This window comes from Lynx rufus, unplaced genomic scaffold, assembly GCF_022079265.1.
Source record: "Lynx rufus isolate CCGP_SWC_20201006 ecotype Redwood Valley unplaced genomic scaffold, mLynRuf1.p SCAF_3, whole genome shotgun sequence".
NCBI classification, from domain to species: domain Eukaryota; kingdom Metazoa; phylum Chordata; class Mammalia; order Carnivora; family Felidae; genus Lynx; species Lynx rufus.
In genome coordinates, this window is record NW_025814845.1 from 6456693 (window position 1) to 6470550 (window position 13858).

At 38.4% G+C, this 13858-nt stretch overlaps 1 protein-coding gene across 3 annotated transcripts in view; it reads right to left on the reverse strand.

Annotated features, from left to right (window-relative positions):
- Positions 1-13858, reverse strand: part of RAB28 (RAB28, member RAS oncogene family) — an 87201-nt gene that overhangs the window by 6216 nt on the left and 67127 nt on the right. For all 3 annotated transcript variants that reach the window (XM_047091597.1, XM_047091598.1, XM_047091599.1), the window contains exons 5-6: positions 9527-9630; positions 4585-4662 (exon numbers count right to left, since the gene is read on the reverse strand). In XM_047091597.1, the coding sequence (XP_046947553.1) occupies positions 4585-4662; positions 9527-9630 (182 nt within the window). The remainder of the gene's footprint in view (positions 1-4584; positions 4663-9526; positions 9631-13858) is intronic.

A 13858-nucleotide genomic window follows, 5' to 3' on the forward strand; every position in this document is an offset into this window, starting at 1 on the left:
AAAAACCCAGAAAACAAGTGTGCGTGGGCTCTCCCACCCTGCCTTGCCTCCATGGCCCACCTCTGTCTGTCTCTCTCTCTCTCTCTCTCTCCTTCTCTCTCTCACTCACCAGTTAGAATGGCCATCATCAAGAAGAAAAAGATAAATGTTGGTGAGGATGTGGAGAAGTAGGAACCCTTCTGCACTATTGGTGGGAATGTACATTGGTACAGCCACTATGAAAGACAGTATGGCAGTTCCCCCCAAAATTAAAAACAGAACCACCATATATATGAGTTAGTAATCCCACTTCGGGGTATTTAGCCAAAGAAAAACACTAATTTGAAAAGGTATATGCATCCCCATGTTCATTGCAACATTATTTACAATAGCCCAAGATACTCAAACAACCCAAGTGTCCATCAATAGATGAATGGATAAAAAAAAATGTAGTGAAAATATATATAATGGAGTGTTATTAAGCCACGAAAAAGGAAGACATTCTGTCATTTGCAACAACATGGATATCCTTTTGAACTCATTAGGCTAAATGAGAGATGTCAGCCAGACGAGCACTGTGTGGTATCACTTATGTGTGAAATTTTAAAAAGTCAAACGTGTGAAAAAAGAGAATAAAATGGCAGTTGCCAGGGGATAGGAGATGGGGAGGACCAAAGAGATGTCGTTTAAGGGTACAAACTTTCAACGAGTAGTAAATAGACTCTAGAGATGAAACGCACAGTACCTTGAGGATAGACAACAGTATTGTATTATAATCATGAGACTTGTTAAGACACTAGAACTTAATTATTCCAACTACTAAAAAGAAAGGATAATGATGTAATGTGACAGAGGTGCTAATTATCACTACAACTGCAACCATATTACAATATGTAAATGTATCAAATTAATGTGTCATACACCTTAAGTTTATCCAATGTTATATACCAAATAAATTTCAATTAAAAAAAAAAAAGAAAGAAAGAAAGAACTCTGGGCTCACCACAGCTGGCTGGCTTGCAAGTAAGGTTCTTAGAAATCTCTTTTTAAAAAATAAACTTTCAAAAATGTTTCCACTGAGAAACATTCATTGTGCAATCAGTAATTTAATTGGCAAAGACACCAAATTCGTCAGGTTCAGGAAAGAAAAATGAGGCTTCCCTACACAAAGGATTCTGACAAACACAACAAAGGAGGGCTCTAGTAACTTGAATTCCTTCTCAAAGAAATGAATTCAAAGTAAACGCCACCAACAAACTGAAGATTGAATTAAATGTCGTCACATAATAAACAAGATGACAGGGTGCACTAAACAAACAAGGTTTACAAGGTGTACAGGAAGTATAGAGAGCCATGTAATTTACACATCTGGATACCTCCGCAGTTAAAATATGCCTAGATTGCTTCAGATTCTTTGTCCCCCTCTGTCTCTGCCCCTCCTCCACTTGTGCTCTGTCTCTCTCAAAAATAAACAATAAAATTTTTTTTTAAAAAAAGGGGGTGCCTGGGTGGCTCAGTCAGTTAAGCATCCAACTTCAGATCAGGTCATGATCTCACAGTTTGTGGGTTCGAGCCCCACGTCGGGCTCTGTGCTGGCAGCTCGGAGCCTGGAGCCTGCTTCGGATTTTGAGTCTCCCTCTCTCTCTGCCCCTCCCCAACTTGGGTGGGCTCTCTCTCTCTCTCTCAAAAATAAATAAACATTAAAATTTTTTTTAAAAAATATGCCTAGATGTTAAATCCATCTCTAACGTCAAAATAGTAGCTATCTGGCTCTGGTGACTGAGAGGGAGCTAAGAAACTTAAAGCCTCCCTAAAATTTTGCCGTCAAAAGTATCCCAAGTTAGTCCATCTCTCTGGAGTTTTTCTTGAAACTGACCACTGTTGTGAAGATGAGGCAGTACAGAGAACTTTCTCCCGGAGTGGCTGCCTGCGATGTATCAGCACACCTTCCACTCTAGGGAGGGCCCACCAGTCACCAGGGCTCTCCTTTGTCCATCCCCTTAGGAGGGAAATTGCAAAGTAATCTTGGACTTGTCTCTTTCATCCAGTCGATCCACAAGCCCTGTTGATTCTGCTCTCTTACATCCATTATTTCCCTTCCTCTCTGAGTCTGGTCCTTATCACATGAAGGCAGTATAGTCTCCTTGCTTCAATCTCTTTCCCTACCAACCACACACACTCTCACACACACACGCACACTCACACACACGTGTGTGCACACAGCCATTCGATTACTCCTACCTAAAAACTGCTTTCATTTTATTTCCCAGCTTTAAAAAATGATTTCCTACTATCTACATGTTACATAAAATGTATCCACTTGGCATTCATAAATCTCCATAATCGTTTTACAAATCCCTTTCACTCTACAATGCAATGGTCATTTATTTTAACCAAACTGCCCTTCTGCTTCTAAAATATAACTTAAGCTTTTCAGCTTGTCCATACGAGCTTCTCTTTCCGTCATTTTCTTCCTCCTACTTCAACCTGCCCAGCAAATCTTCCAATAGAGCAGCGTCATTCTCAAATGACCCTGAGTTCAAATCCTGCCTCCACCACTGCCTAATCATAGGTCAGTGAAATCAAGTTACTCAATCTCAACAGTTTCCATACCCTGCCCATAAAATGATGAAATACTGCCTGCCCCACAGAGTTAAGAAGATGGTTGAATGAGGTAACACAATGCCTAGTACATGATCATAATTTTCTTCACTTAAGGCAGAAACTAAATTCCTTTAAATCTTCTTTAGACCCACCACTATACCACATCTATATGATCAATATGATAATCACTCATGGACTCTCTAACCAGAGACAAACATCATTTAGAAAGAGAAGCTAGGGGCACCTGGATGGCTCAGTCAGTAAAGCATCTGACTCTTGATCTCGGCTCAGGTTACGATCTTATGGTCCGTGAGATCAAGCCCTACGTCAGGCTCCTCGCTGACAGGGCAGAACCTGTTTGGGATTCTCTCTCTCCCTCCCTCTCTGCCCCTCCCCCACTTGTGCATGTATGCGCACGTGTTCGCTTGTGTGCTCTCTCTCTCAAAATAAATAAATAAACTTAAAAAACAGAACAAAAAAAAAGGAGCTAAAAAGGAGAGGAAATCATTCGAGCTCTGGAGTCTGCCAAGTTCTGTTCAATCAAGCAAGTCATGGTCATTGCTCTTTCTTGTAGCCATCCTCCTGGGCCAAAGCCAAGCACAGTTGACCTTGGGTTTGAAATGCACCAGTCCACTTATACTGGATTTTTTTTTTATAAATACAGTAATATAAATGTATTTCCTCTTATGATTTTCTTAAAAAACATTTTCTTTTCTCTAGCTTACTTTATCGAAGAATACAGTATATAATACATATAACATACGAAAATCAACTGGTTATGTTATCAGTAAGGCTTCCAACCAACACTAAGCTATTAGTAGTTAAGTTTTGGGAACACCAAAAGTTACACGTGGATTTTTGACTCTACAGAGGGTGATGTCAGTGCCCCTAGCTCCCGTGCTGTTCAAGAGTCAACTGTAGCTATTTTTATATGTCTGAGAGCAATTTACATGGCATAAAATATCTTAACACTGTGCCTTACCATAATAAGTCTTGAAAGCTAAGAAATAAAAGATTTCCACAGTTTCAATATTATAATCAAATCCTAGGAACAGCCACATCAGCGTGACAATTTTCAATTGATATTTGCTCGGTTTTAAAACACACACACACACACACACACACACACACACACACACGCACGCACACAGAGTGACCATAAAAATAAGAAACAGAACACTGAAAGAATTAAAGAAAAATATAAAAAGGGAAAAGGACAATTATACCCTTTTAGCTGTATGGGGTGGGGACAGAGCGGAGGGGATTGAGGAAAAATGTAATTTATTTGTTGCCTTCTCAGCAAACCAAAAGCTTAACGTTATACGATAGGCTCTTTCTCTGATTTTTCATTCTATCAAACATGTGAATTGCATAATATTATGGTGGTATTTTAAATGCTTGATTTTTGGTATTCACATTTGTTTCTTAGTCTAAGAATTTCTAGAAATAGTGAAAGAATTCAGAAATTCTCAATAATACCATCATTAAACTGTGTATTAAATTAACGATAAAATAACATCAAGAATTAATATCATTACGGGGGGGATGTTTTTGAGAAGAACGGAGAACAGAGACATAAAGAAAACATAATGTTTTACCAAAGCAAACACGGAGTAAATGCTGAGACTGAACTTTGATAAATCTCTGGCATTTTATACGAAATACAAAAAATATTATAGTGCATTAATCCTGGAAGAACTTAAATAAGGAAGTATAAAACAGTATGATCAACATCTTAACCCATTATTTACTCACTGATGAAATTTGTATATTAATCTCAACTTTAGGACAAAATGGAGTTTGAAGGGCATCATAATTTGGCAAAATTATTCACATCTTCCACCTTCCACAACAAACACTGATTCACACACACAATTTATTCCTAAGGCTGTTAGGGATATGTACATAGAATGCATAAATGTGAAGGGAGTCAGTGATGAAAATTAATGCCTTTTAGGAAATAAATTGTTTTTTAAAAATATAAAGTTCAAATATAATCACCTGTGACTGTTCTATTTCTGCTTTGTTTAACTTGATTCCAAGGATTTCAGCAGCAACTTTCTGAAAACACAGGAAGACCTACATAACAAAAATAGGTTTAAATGATTTAAAACAGGCATGCTTAAGTTCCTTCAAATAAATTGAATTTTCTAAAAAATGATAAACAGCAAGAATTGCAAAAATACGATGTACCAGGTTATTCCAAAACTAGCTTTGTCAAATACACTAACATTTTAAGAGTAATAATTTTTTTAAATATTGAATCATAATTTGAAAATCATACAATTCACTAAATTGATCTAAACATAAAGGGGCGCCTGGGTGGCTCAGTCAGTTAAGCGTCCGACTTCAGCTCAGGTCATGATCTCGCGGTTCAGGAGTTCAAGCCCCGCGTCGAGCTCTGTGCTGATGGCTCAGAGCCTGGAGCCTGTTTCAGATTCTGTGTCTTCCTCTCTCTCTGACCCTCCCCCGTTCATGCTCTGTCTCTCTCTGTCTCAAAAATAAATAAACGTTAAAAAAAAAAAAAAAGTTTTTAAACATAAAGACATTTATCCCTAAAAATTTTAATTTTTAAGATTTTAACATAAAACAATTAATTATAGATACCACATTAAAAACAAAACAAATAAAAACTACTAGTATAACAAACTCCTAGAAGTCCTGGAGAAGATGAAAATAAATTAGCCTATACTTCAGTACCCAGGTTTTTCACTGCCAATTCTGTATCCGTTTTTGGTCTGGGTTTAGCCTATCTCAAAAGGTCTTACCTTCCAACCCTTTAATAATCTTTGTGGCTCTCATGGATTTCAATAAATCCTCCATATATCTTGAGCAAAACAACTTAGTAATGTCTACTGTATTTTATCAGTTCAGAGTAAAAGAACAGTAAACTGTTATCACTAAACAGAAATCAACAATACTTTTCTATAAATAGCCTTTCATACATATGTGGCTTATAATGGGCCCACTATGATTCCTAGGGCTCCAATCGCACACTGACTATGATGTATAACTTGTCTTGCTTCATAAGTGTCTTATCATATTCTTACTCCTACTTATCTCATGATTGCTTACTGAATATTTATTGCAACAAATTTAATTTTGATTTCTAATAAAAAAAAAAGATATACATGTACCCAACAGGCATATGTTGTTTACATCCTAAAAAGCATTATACATTATAGTCTGATGGTCAACAGTCAAGGAAAACAAGGAAGCTGGTATGTTGGAATGGAGACAAAGAGAGGGTTTGTGGAAGAAAATGAGCAAAGAGATGAAGGCAATACAAATCACAAGATCCGGCAGGCTATGGAGGACTTTGGCTTTTACTCGAGTTAAATGGAAGCCATGGGAAGATGGCCTGATGTGACTTCTATTTTAATGCGGTCAATCTGATGGTTGTATTGAGTATTCTCACTGTAGAAGATCAAGGGTACAAAAAGAGAAGCCAGCAAGGACACTGATGTAAGAGATGATGGCAGCTTGAAACGAAGTGGCAGCAAGGAGAGGGTACAAAATAGTCACCAAATCCCGCACATATCATGGAAGTAGAGCCAATAGGACTTGGCAATAGACAGATGTGGGGTGTGGGATGTAAAAGAAAGACAGGAGTTGAGACTGATTCTAAGATTTTCTTGGCCTTAGCAACAGTAGAAGATCTGCCGTTTATTGAACTGGGGACGACAATGAGGGATTTTAGGAGGGGCTATCAAGAGTTCAGTTCTGAACCTGAATTAAGTTAGGGCTGCTTATTAGACATCTAAGTGGAGGTGCTGGGCAGACAACTGGATATATGAGTCTTGAGTTTAGGGAAGAGGTCTGGTCAAAGCCCTGAGCCTAAATGAGATGACCAAGGGAGTAAGTTTAGAAAAAGATACCCAAGGACTGAGCCCTAGGGCACTCCAATATTCAGAAGTTGGAGAGAAAAGGAATCAGCAAAATGAAATGAAAGAGAGTAGCTAGCAAGGGAAGAGGAGAACCAGGAGGGGCAGTATCCTGGAAGGTAATGAGGAAAGTATTTCAAAGAAGAGAGAGTGATCAGCTATTTTACATGCCACAACTAAGTCCAGTAAGATGGGGACTAAGAACTGACCACCGCAATAAGCAAAAAGGAGGTCACTGGTGACTTTAATAACAGTAGTGTGCATCAAATACTGGGGGCAAAAGTCCAACCGCAACTGTTCAAGAGAAACTGCAAAGAGAGAACTGGGAGCTACTCTTTCAAAACATCCCACTGAAGGGGCGCCTGGGTGGCACAGTCGGTTAAGCGTCCGACTTCAGCCAGGTCACGATCTCGCGGTCCGTGAGTTCGAGCCCCGCGTCGGGCTCTGGGCTGATGGCTCAGAGCCTGGAGCCTGTTTCCGATTCTGTGTCTCCCTCTCTCTCTGCCCCTCCCCCATTCATGCTCTGTCTCTCTCTGTCCCAGAAATAAATAAACGTTGAAAAAAAAAAAAAAAAAAAAACATCCCACTGAAACCAGGGGAAAGAAAGAAAGCTAGAGCTCGAGAAGGATGTGGGCTCCACAGTTCCTTGTCTTTAAGATAAGAGAAGTCATAATATTTGATATGCAGATAGAATAATCCAGTAGACAGAAAACAAGCAATGATGTAGGAAGAAGAGAGAACTGCTGAGCAATGTTCTTCACTAGGCAAGGAGAAGTGGGACTAACACACACTGAGCCTGGGAGCACAGAAGGTCTCCCACAGTAATCGTAGAGAAGACAGGAAATATGGGAACAGAGGCAGCAAACATGGCAAGTAGGGGTGAATGTGGCAAGAGTATGCAGCTGTCTTCTGTTGGCTTCAAATTCCTTATAAACTAGGAAAAAAGGCCATCAGCAGAGAGAATGGACGAGGAAATGCTGAAGATCTGAGGAGAGAAGAGAAGTGATAAAAACAGTCAACAGCTCATCCTAGGTGAGCAGCAGAGACATGGCCTGGGGACACGTGGCATAATTACTGGGAAGCATTAAGGGCCTAACTCAGGTTGATGAGTATGAATTTTGAGTGAAACAGCTAGCATGCCTCTGTTCAAATACTTGGGTACGGCCACAAAACAGTGGGGGCTTGCTTTAAACCAGAGTGAAGACTTAGCCAAGTGAGTCTGATACTCTCAAAGTGGGGAAATGGAATTAAGGGCATATACACGACCATAATTTTGATTGCACCTCAGATTTAAGTTAGGAAAAGAGGAAAATGAGAACATGACAGGAGGTGAGGAACATTAAAAATATGTTCAGATCAGGGTCTATAGGTCCTGCCCAGACTGCAGATTGACTGGATTAGGGCAGTCAGGGGTATGAGCTGGAAAGATGGGAGTGTGGTCAGTGATTAGGACGTCTGACACTGAGACAGAGGTAACAAAAGAGCTGCAGTGATTTGTAATGACAGAGCATGGGAGCCAGTGGCTGAGGTGGAGTGGAGAATAAAGAACATGAAATCACCGAGGATTATGACCAAGGTAGTATTAGAGAAAAGTACAGTAAATTAGGAGTGCAACTCCTCAAGCAACGAGGGGAATAACCTCTAGATGGAGTGAACTACAAGTGTCAAAGTGATTCCATAAGAACAAACGACTTCAAAGTTGCATTTAAAAAGAAAATAATCGGGGCGCCTGGGTGGCGCAGTCGGTTAAGCGTCCGACTTCAGCCAGGTCACGATCTCGCGGTCCGTGAGTTCGAGCCCCGCGTCGGGCTCTGGGCCGATGGCTCGGAGCCTGGAGCCTGTTTCCGATTCTGTGTCTCCCTCTCTCTCTGCCCCTCCCCCGTTCATGCTCCGTCTCTCTCTGTCCCAAAAATAAATAAAAAACGTTGAAAAAAAAAATTTTAAAAGAAAATAATGAGGATTTTTAGTGGCGGCTCAACATAAGTACACAAAAAATACTGAGTGGTTAAACACAAACTAAAATACTGGAAGTTAAAATAATTCTAAAATGACAAAAGACTCCAAGGAAGATAAATGAGAGTAGAAGCCCAGCCCATGGATAGACTTACCAAGGAGTACTGATTTTTGTATATTTTTAAGTGGCATGTGTGGGTATGTGCTGATGTTTGCATTACCTTGGGGAAAAGGGTTCCGATAATAATCAGAAAATAAATAATGAAATCTTTAAAAGTTTAACCTTGATCAATCAAAGAAATTAAAATAGTAAAATACTTTTTTTTTTTTTTTTTTTGCCTACCAAATTGACAAAGATTTAAAAGTAAATACATAAATCCTGGATGCTAAAAAATAGTGCCATGATATGGCACTCATACAAATGTTGGTGGTAGTATGGATTATTAAATCTATTTAGTAATATTAAGTGACATGGCAAAACTTTCTGCATATAAATTTTTAAATAAAAGTAAAACGCAAAATTATTTCTACATTATGATCTTAATTTTTTAAATAAACATTTAGTGCAGTTCAAAACGCTGGAGTGTCACCGCTTGGGTTTACAAATCCTATCCCCACCACTCATTAGCTGTGCACCCTGGACCCCATTACATCATCTCTCCAGGACTCATCCTTAGCACAGAGATAGCGAGAGAATGAGAGAACCACAGTGCAGTCACGAAGCAAGCATTCAGTGAGTTCAATTCGCTAGCAGCAACAGCAGTAATGTTGAGTATTTGTGCGCATCAGAAAAAGAAAACTATAAGGAATCATATGAGGTTGTGAGTGGTCACCTCTGGATGCTGAGATAATGTATGATTTATACGTTCTTTTTCTTTTCTTATGTTCTTTTTAACTCTCATATTTTTAAATTCCCTAAAATATCCATAAAATTACGTTAAATGAATTGCAAATGTAATACAGACCAATTAAACATTATATCTATTTTATATCTTCAACAGGAATCAATTTGTTCCAAAAGTTATGTCTGGGAAGTATACTTCCTATGAATATTATTAATAAACAAAAGATCACTTATAATATGCAGTATTCATTATTTTACTTACAGAGTCTCCTGTCTTTGCTGAGACAAAGTGGCTACTAAAACCATTTTCCTGGCAAAACCGTAAATGTTTATCAGGTTTTACTGTTCGCATATGCTCCAAATCAACTAGAAAAGTGAACAAAAACAAACAGAACAAAACTCAGTATCAGAGTCAATCAATACATTGTTAACAAGTTTAACTGTGACTTACTTTCCAATATTATATCCCAGCTTAGACACTATCTGTGTAACCTTGAGCAATTTCTTTAACCTCTTTATGCTTGAGTCTATAAATCTAAAAACGGAGAATAACAAATAGACCTCCCTCATATAGAGTTATTTGAGAATGACTCCATGAACATTGCACAATGACCAGCACATGAAAAGTGCTCAAAAAACGGAAAGTACTCATTCCTATTATCTACAGCCTCAGGCACACTGATGAGACGTGAAAAAGATCTCATCGTGGCATCACATGTTTAAACACAATGATTACAGTGGACTGTTGAACATCATGGGTTTGAACTTACACGTGGACTTCTACTGTATAGTACTCTAAATGTATTTTCTCTTCCTTATGACTTGCTTGATAGCATTCTTTTCTCTACCTTACTTTACTGAAAGAATATATAATACGTATAGCAAATAAAAAATGTGTTCATTGACAGTTTATGTTATCAGTAAGCCTTCTGGTCAATAGCAGGCTGTTAGTGGTTATGTTTTGGGGAAGCCAAAAGTTATACATAGATTTTTGACTATGCGAGGGATGGGCACACCTAACCCCCATGTTGTTCAAAGTCACTGTAATTGAAAGCAAGATGCACTTCCCCAAGCATATTTAGTTTGAAACAACTTAATTACCTTAATAATTACAATAGTTCTATAATCCCTAGAAACTTTAATGTTAACACAAATACAAAATTAATTTTGTGCCAAAAGATAACAATATTTTGTTGCATGTTTACTTTATTTATAGCCACAGTTTGATTTCACAAAGATACAGCTCAGTTGCTTTCCAAATCTAAAGTGTACATTTTGAAAGTAATGGGCAAGCGAATATTTCCTTGAAAGTTGTAGGTACTTTAAAGCAAAGCACGGTACCAAAGCCAATACTGGCTTTATCCAGCACAGTCTATTTTTTCAAATGTGATCCTTTATTGAACAGTTTCTCCTTTTACAACACTACAGACCCTATAAGGGTGTTGACTCAATGCCGTCAAATTATAAGGCAAATATATTCACAGGATTTAAGGACAACTAGGCTCTTTGAGTCAATATAGGAAAAAAAAACTTAAACTGATTTCCTGAGGAAGGGACCCAACTGACTTGTAAAAACTTGTAAATTTGCAAATCTACTAAGCCTACATAATAGTGGCAATTGATTATCAACTAAAAAATGCTCTCATACTACATAAAAGGCTTTATTTAATATTATATCGAAGGTCTTTAGTTTGTAGGCTCAACAGATCTTTCTCTAGGAGATTCCTGATCTAGTGGGGGGATTTCTGAGTCCCATTTACACTGCTTAGCTTGGATAATGTGGAGCTTTTTTCCTTTCTGGCCACAAGTGCTGTTCCTTAAACATCACTGAGACCTTATTTACAAGAACAAGCCAAAAAATGTCCAGATACCACAGGCATCAATTTGTAGAAGACTAAAATACTGAGCTATTAGCACTGACATTTATACATCTAGTTTATCATAATATTGAGGCTAAAATGCTTTCCTAATGCAACATGAGTAAGAACAAATCATGTCACTAAGAAAATTACCCAATGAAATCACTGTCCAATTAAAAAGAAACAAACATGAAGTTTGTCACTTAATGTGTGTGTGCATTTGTCTTTTCAAATGGAATAGTCTATCAGTGTTCTGTTTTTTCTTTCTCTTTCTTCCTCCCTACCACCTGCCCCCCAACTCCCTAACTACCACTTACATTTATCTATAGCATTGGGGAATTAACCACCCAAGTACGAGTTTTTTTCCTAATAAAGATAACCATGAGAAACTAGTACTATCACTGGTCAACTGAAAACAGCAGCAACATTTATCCAACAAACATTTATTGAGTACCTATTATATACCAAGCACTGTGGGAGGCAGTGAGAACCCAAAGATAAAAAATATATAAGCCATGGGGCGCCTGGGTGACTTAGTCAGTTAACTGTCTAACTTCGGCTCAGATCATGATCTCACGGCTCACAAGTTCGAGTCCCATATCGGGCTCTGTGCTGACAGCTCAGAGCCTGGAGCCTGCTTCGGATTTGTGTCTCCCTCTCTCTCTGCCCCTTCCCCACTCACACTCTGTCTGTCTCTGTCTCTGTGTCTCTCTCTCTCTCTCTCTCTCTCTCTCTCTCAAAAATAAACATTAAAAATAAAAAAGAAAGAAAAGACAAAAAGAAAACTATACAATCCAGGTCCTAAAAAAGCCACCACCCTACTTTAAGAACATAAAAGACCATCAGAAACGTTATTTTAAATAACTGAGAGTCTGACAAAGGAGACAGCAGATCAAGAAAAGGCCCTCACAGAACTTCACCACAAAGTTTCCCTCTGTTCTGTTAGAATTTAGTGGGCAACCCTGAAGAGGACACAGTTACTAGAATACTTAATTCTAAATAACCCAGAAATGTACACCCTGAAGATAAAGTTATGGTGAGACAATGCTAAAATCTTTCCTTTCTTCACTTTTAAGAGCATCCTTAAGATTATTATCCAGTAGTCATCTATCATACATGCGATAATACTCTCACTGCTACCGTTTAATTTCTTTTATGTCCTTCAGTGAGCTACATCATCTTTCCAGTTCTCATATTTTATTTTTGAAAATGGAATAAAAATTTCCTAATAACAGTAATACATACTCATTTCCCAAACATTCTGGCATATATCCTTCCAATAGCTAAGCAACTGAAGGACAAAGGCATTCACATCATACATACGTGCAATTCCTTTCACCTCAACCACACTACAACGCTGCTTAAACATGGGCTTAACAATCCTTTTTTTTTTTTTTTTAATTTTTTAAATGTTTACTTTTGAAGGAGAGAGAGACAGAGTGTGAGCAGGGGAGGGGCAGAGAGAGAGGGAGACACAGAATCCGAAGCAGGCTCCAGGCTTTGAGTTGTCAGCACAGAGCCCGACACAGGGCTTGAACCCACAAACCGTGAGATCAGGACCTGAGCCAAAGTTGGATGCTCAACCGAATGAGCCACCCAGGCTCCCCTGAGCTTAACAATTTCTAAGGACAGCCACTTTATTGATCATTCATTCATTTGGTTATTTAGGAGTGCCTATTATGGCCAGGCACTGTCCTGGGTGCTGGGGACCCAAGGAGCTTACATTTTAGTAAAGGCAAGAGACTGACAAATAAAAATAACATAGTATGTCAACTGCTAATAGATCTTATGGAGAAAAATAAAGGGCACAGGAGGGGAAGTACTATTTTAAACAGGTAAGCCAAAGACCTTCAGAAGGCTAAGGGACAAGGAAATCTGGGAAAAGCCTTCCAAGCAGAAGAAACTGTAAGGGCAACGGCACTAAAGGAAGATTATGCATAGCAGTAAAAGAAAAGCCAGGAGGCCAGAGTGGCTGAAATGAGTTAACAAGAAAGGGAAACAGTAGGGAATGAGGTTTAAAAAGCTAGGAACCAGATCACAAAGGGTGTGCAGGTCACATTTTATAAGGTTAATATGGGCTGCTCTGCAGAGAATAAACTATAGAGTCACATGTAAAGCAGAGAAGCCACTGAGGAAGCTACTGCAAAAACCTAAGAAAACAAACAAACAAACAAAACCACCAGGAAAGAAAGCAGAGCCAAGAGAGACTGGGTTGCAGAGATTGTACGTATTTTTTAAGTCCCTGGATCACACCACACCTGAACACAGCATACTTATTGGGTTTTTCAGTTATGTAAGGCAATAAAATTCCCTCTAATCTTGTCCAAAAAAAAAAAAAAAATATATATATATATATATATATATATATATATATATGAAAGAGAAGATGGTACTTTGGACAATACTCTAGTTAGTAGCAGTAGAGATGATAAAAAGTAGGGCAGATTCTCAATATATTTTTGGAATAAAAAGTAAATACAAAATACTAATGGATTTGATGTGGGATGTGAGAGATTCTGAGAAATCACTTGCAGATAGTAACCTGGATTTAAAATGAGACACAGTATATTACAGGTCTTATTCCAGCCACATTCAGCTACATGGGTGGGGGTGCATTCAAGCAGAGAAATTACTTACTAATTAAACAGAGAAACTGTACCACGTACAATTACTGCAAAGAAGGCCAGGTAAATTGAGGACAGTAAACGTAAGGAAGTGATTATTTTGATGAAGCA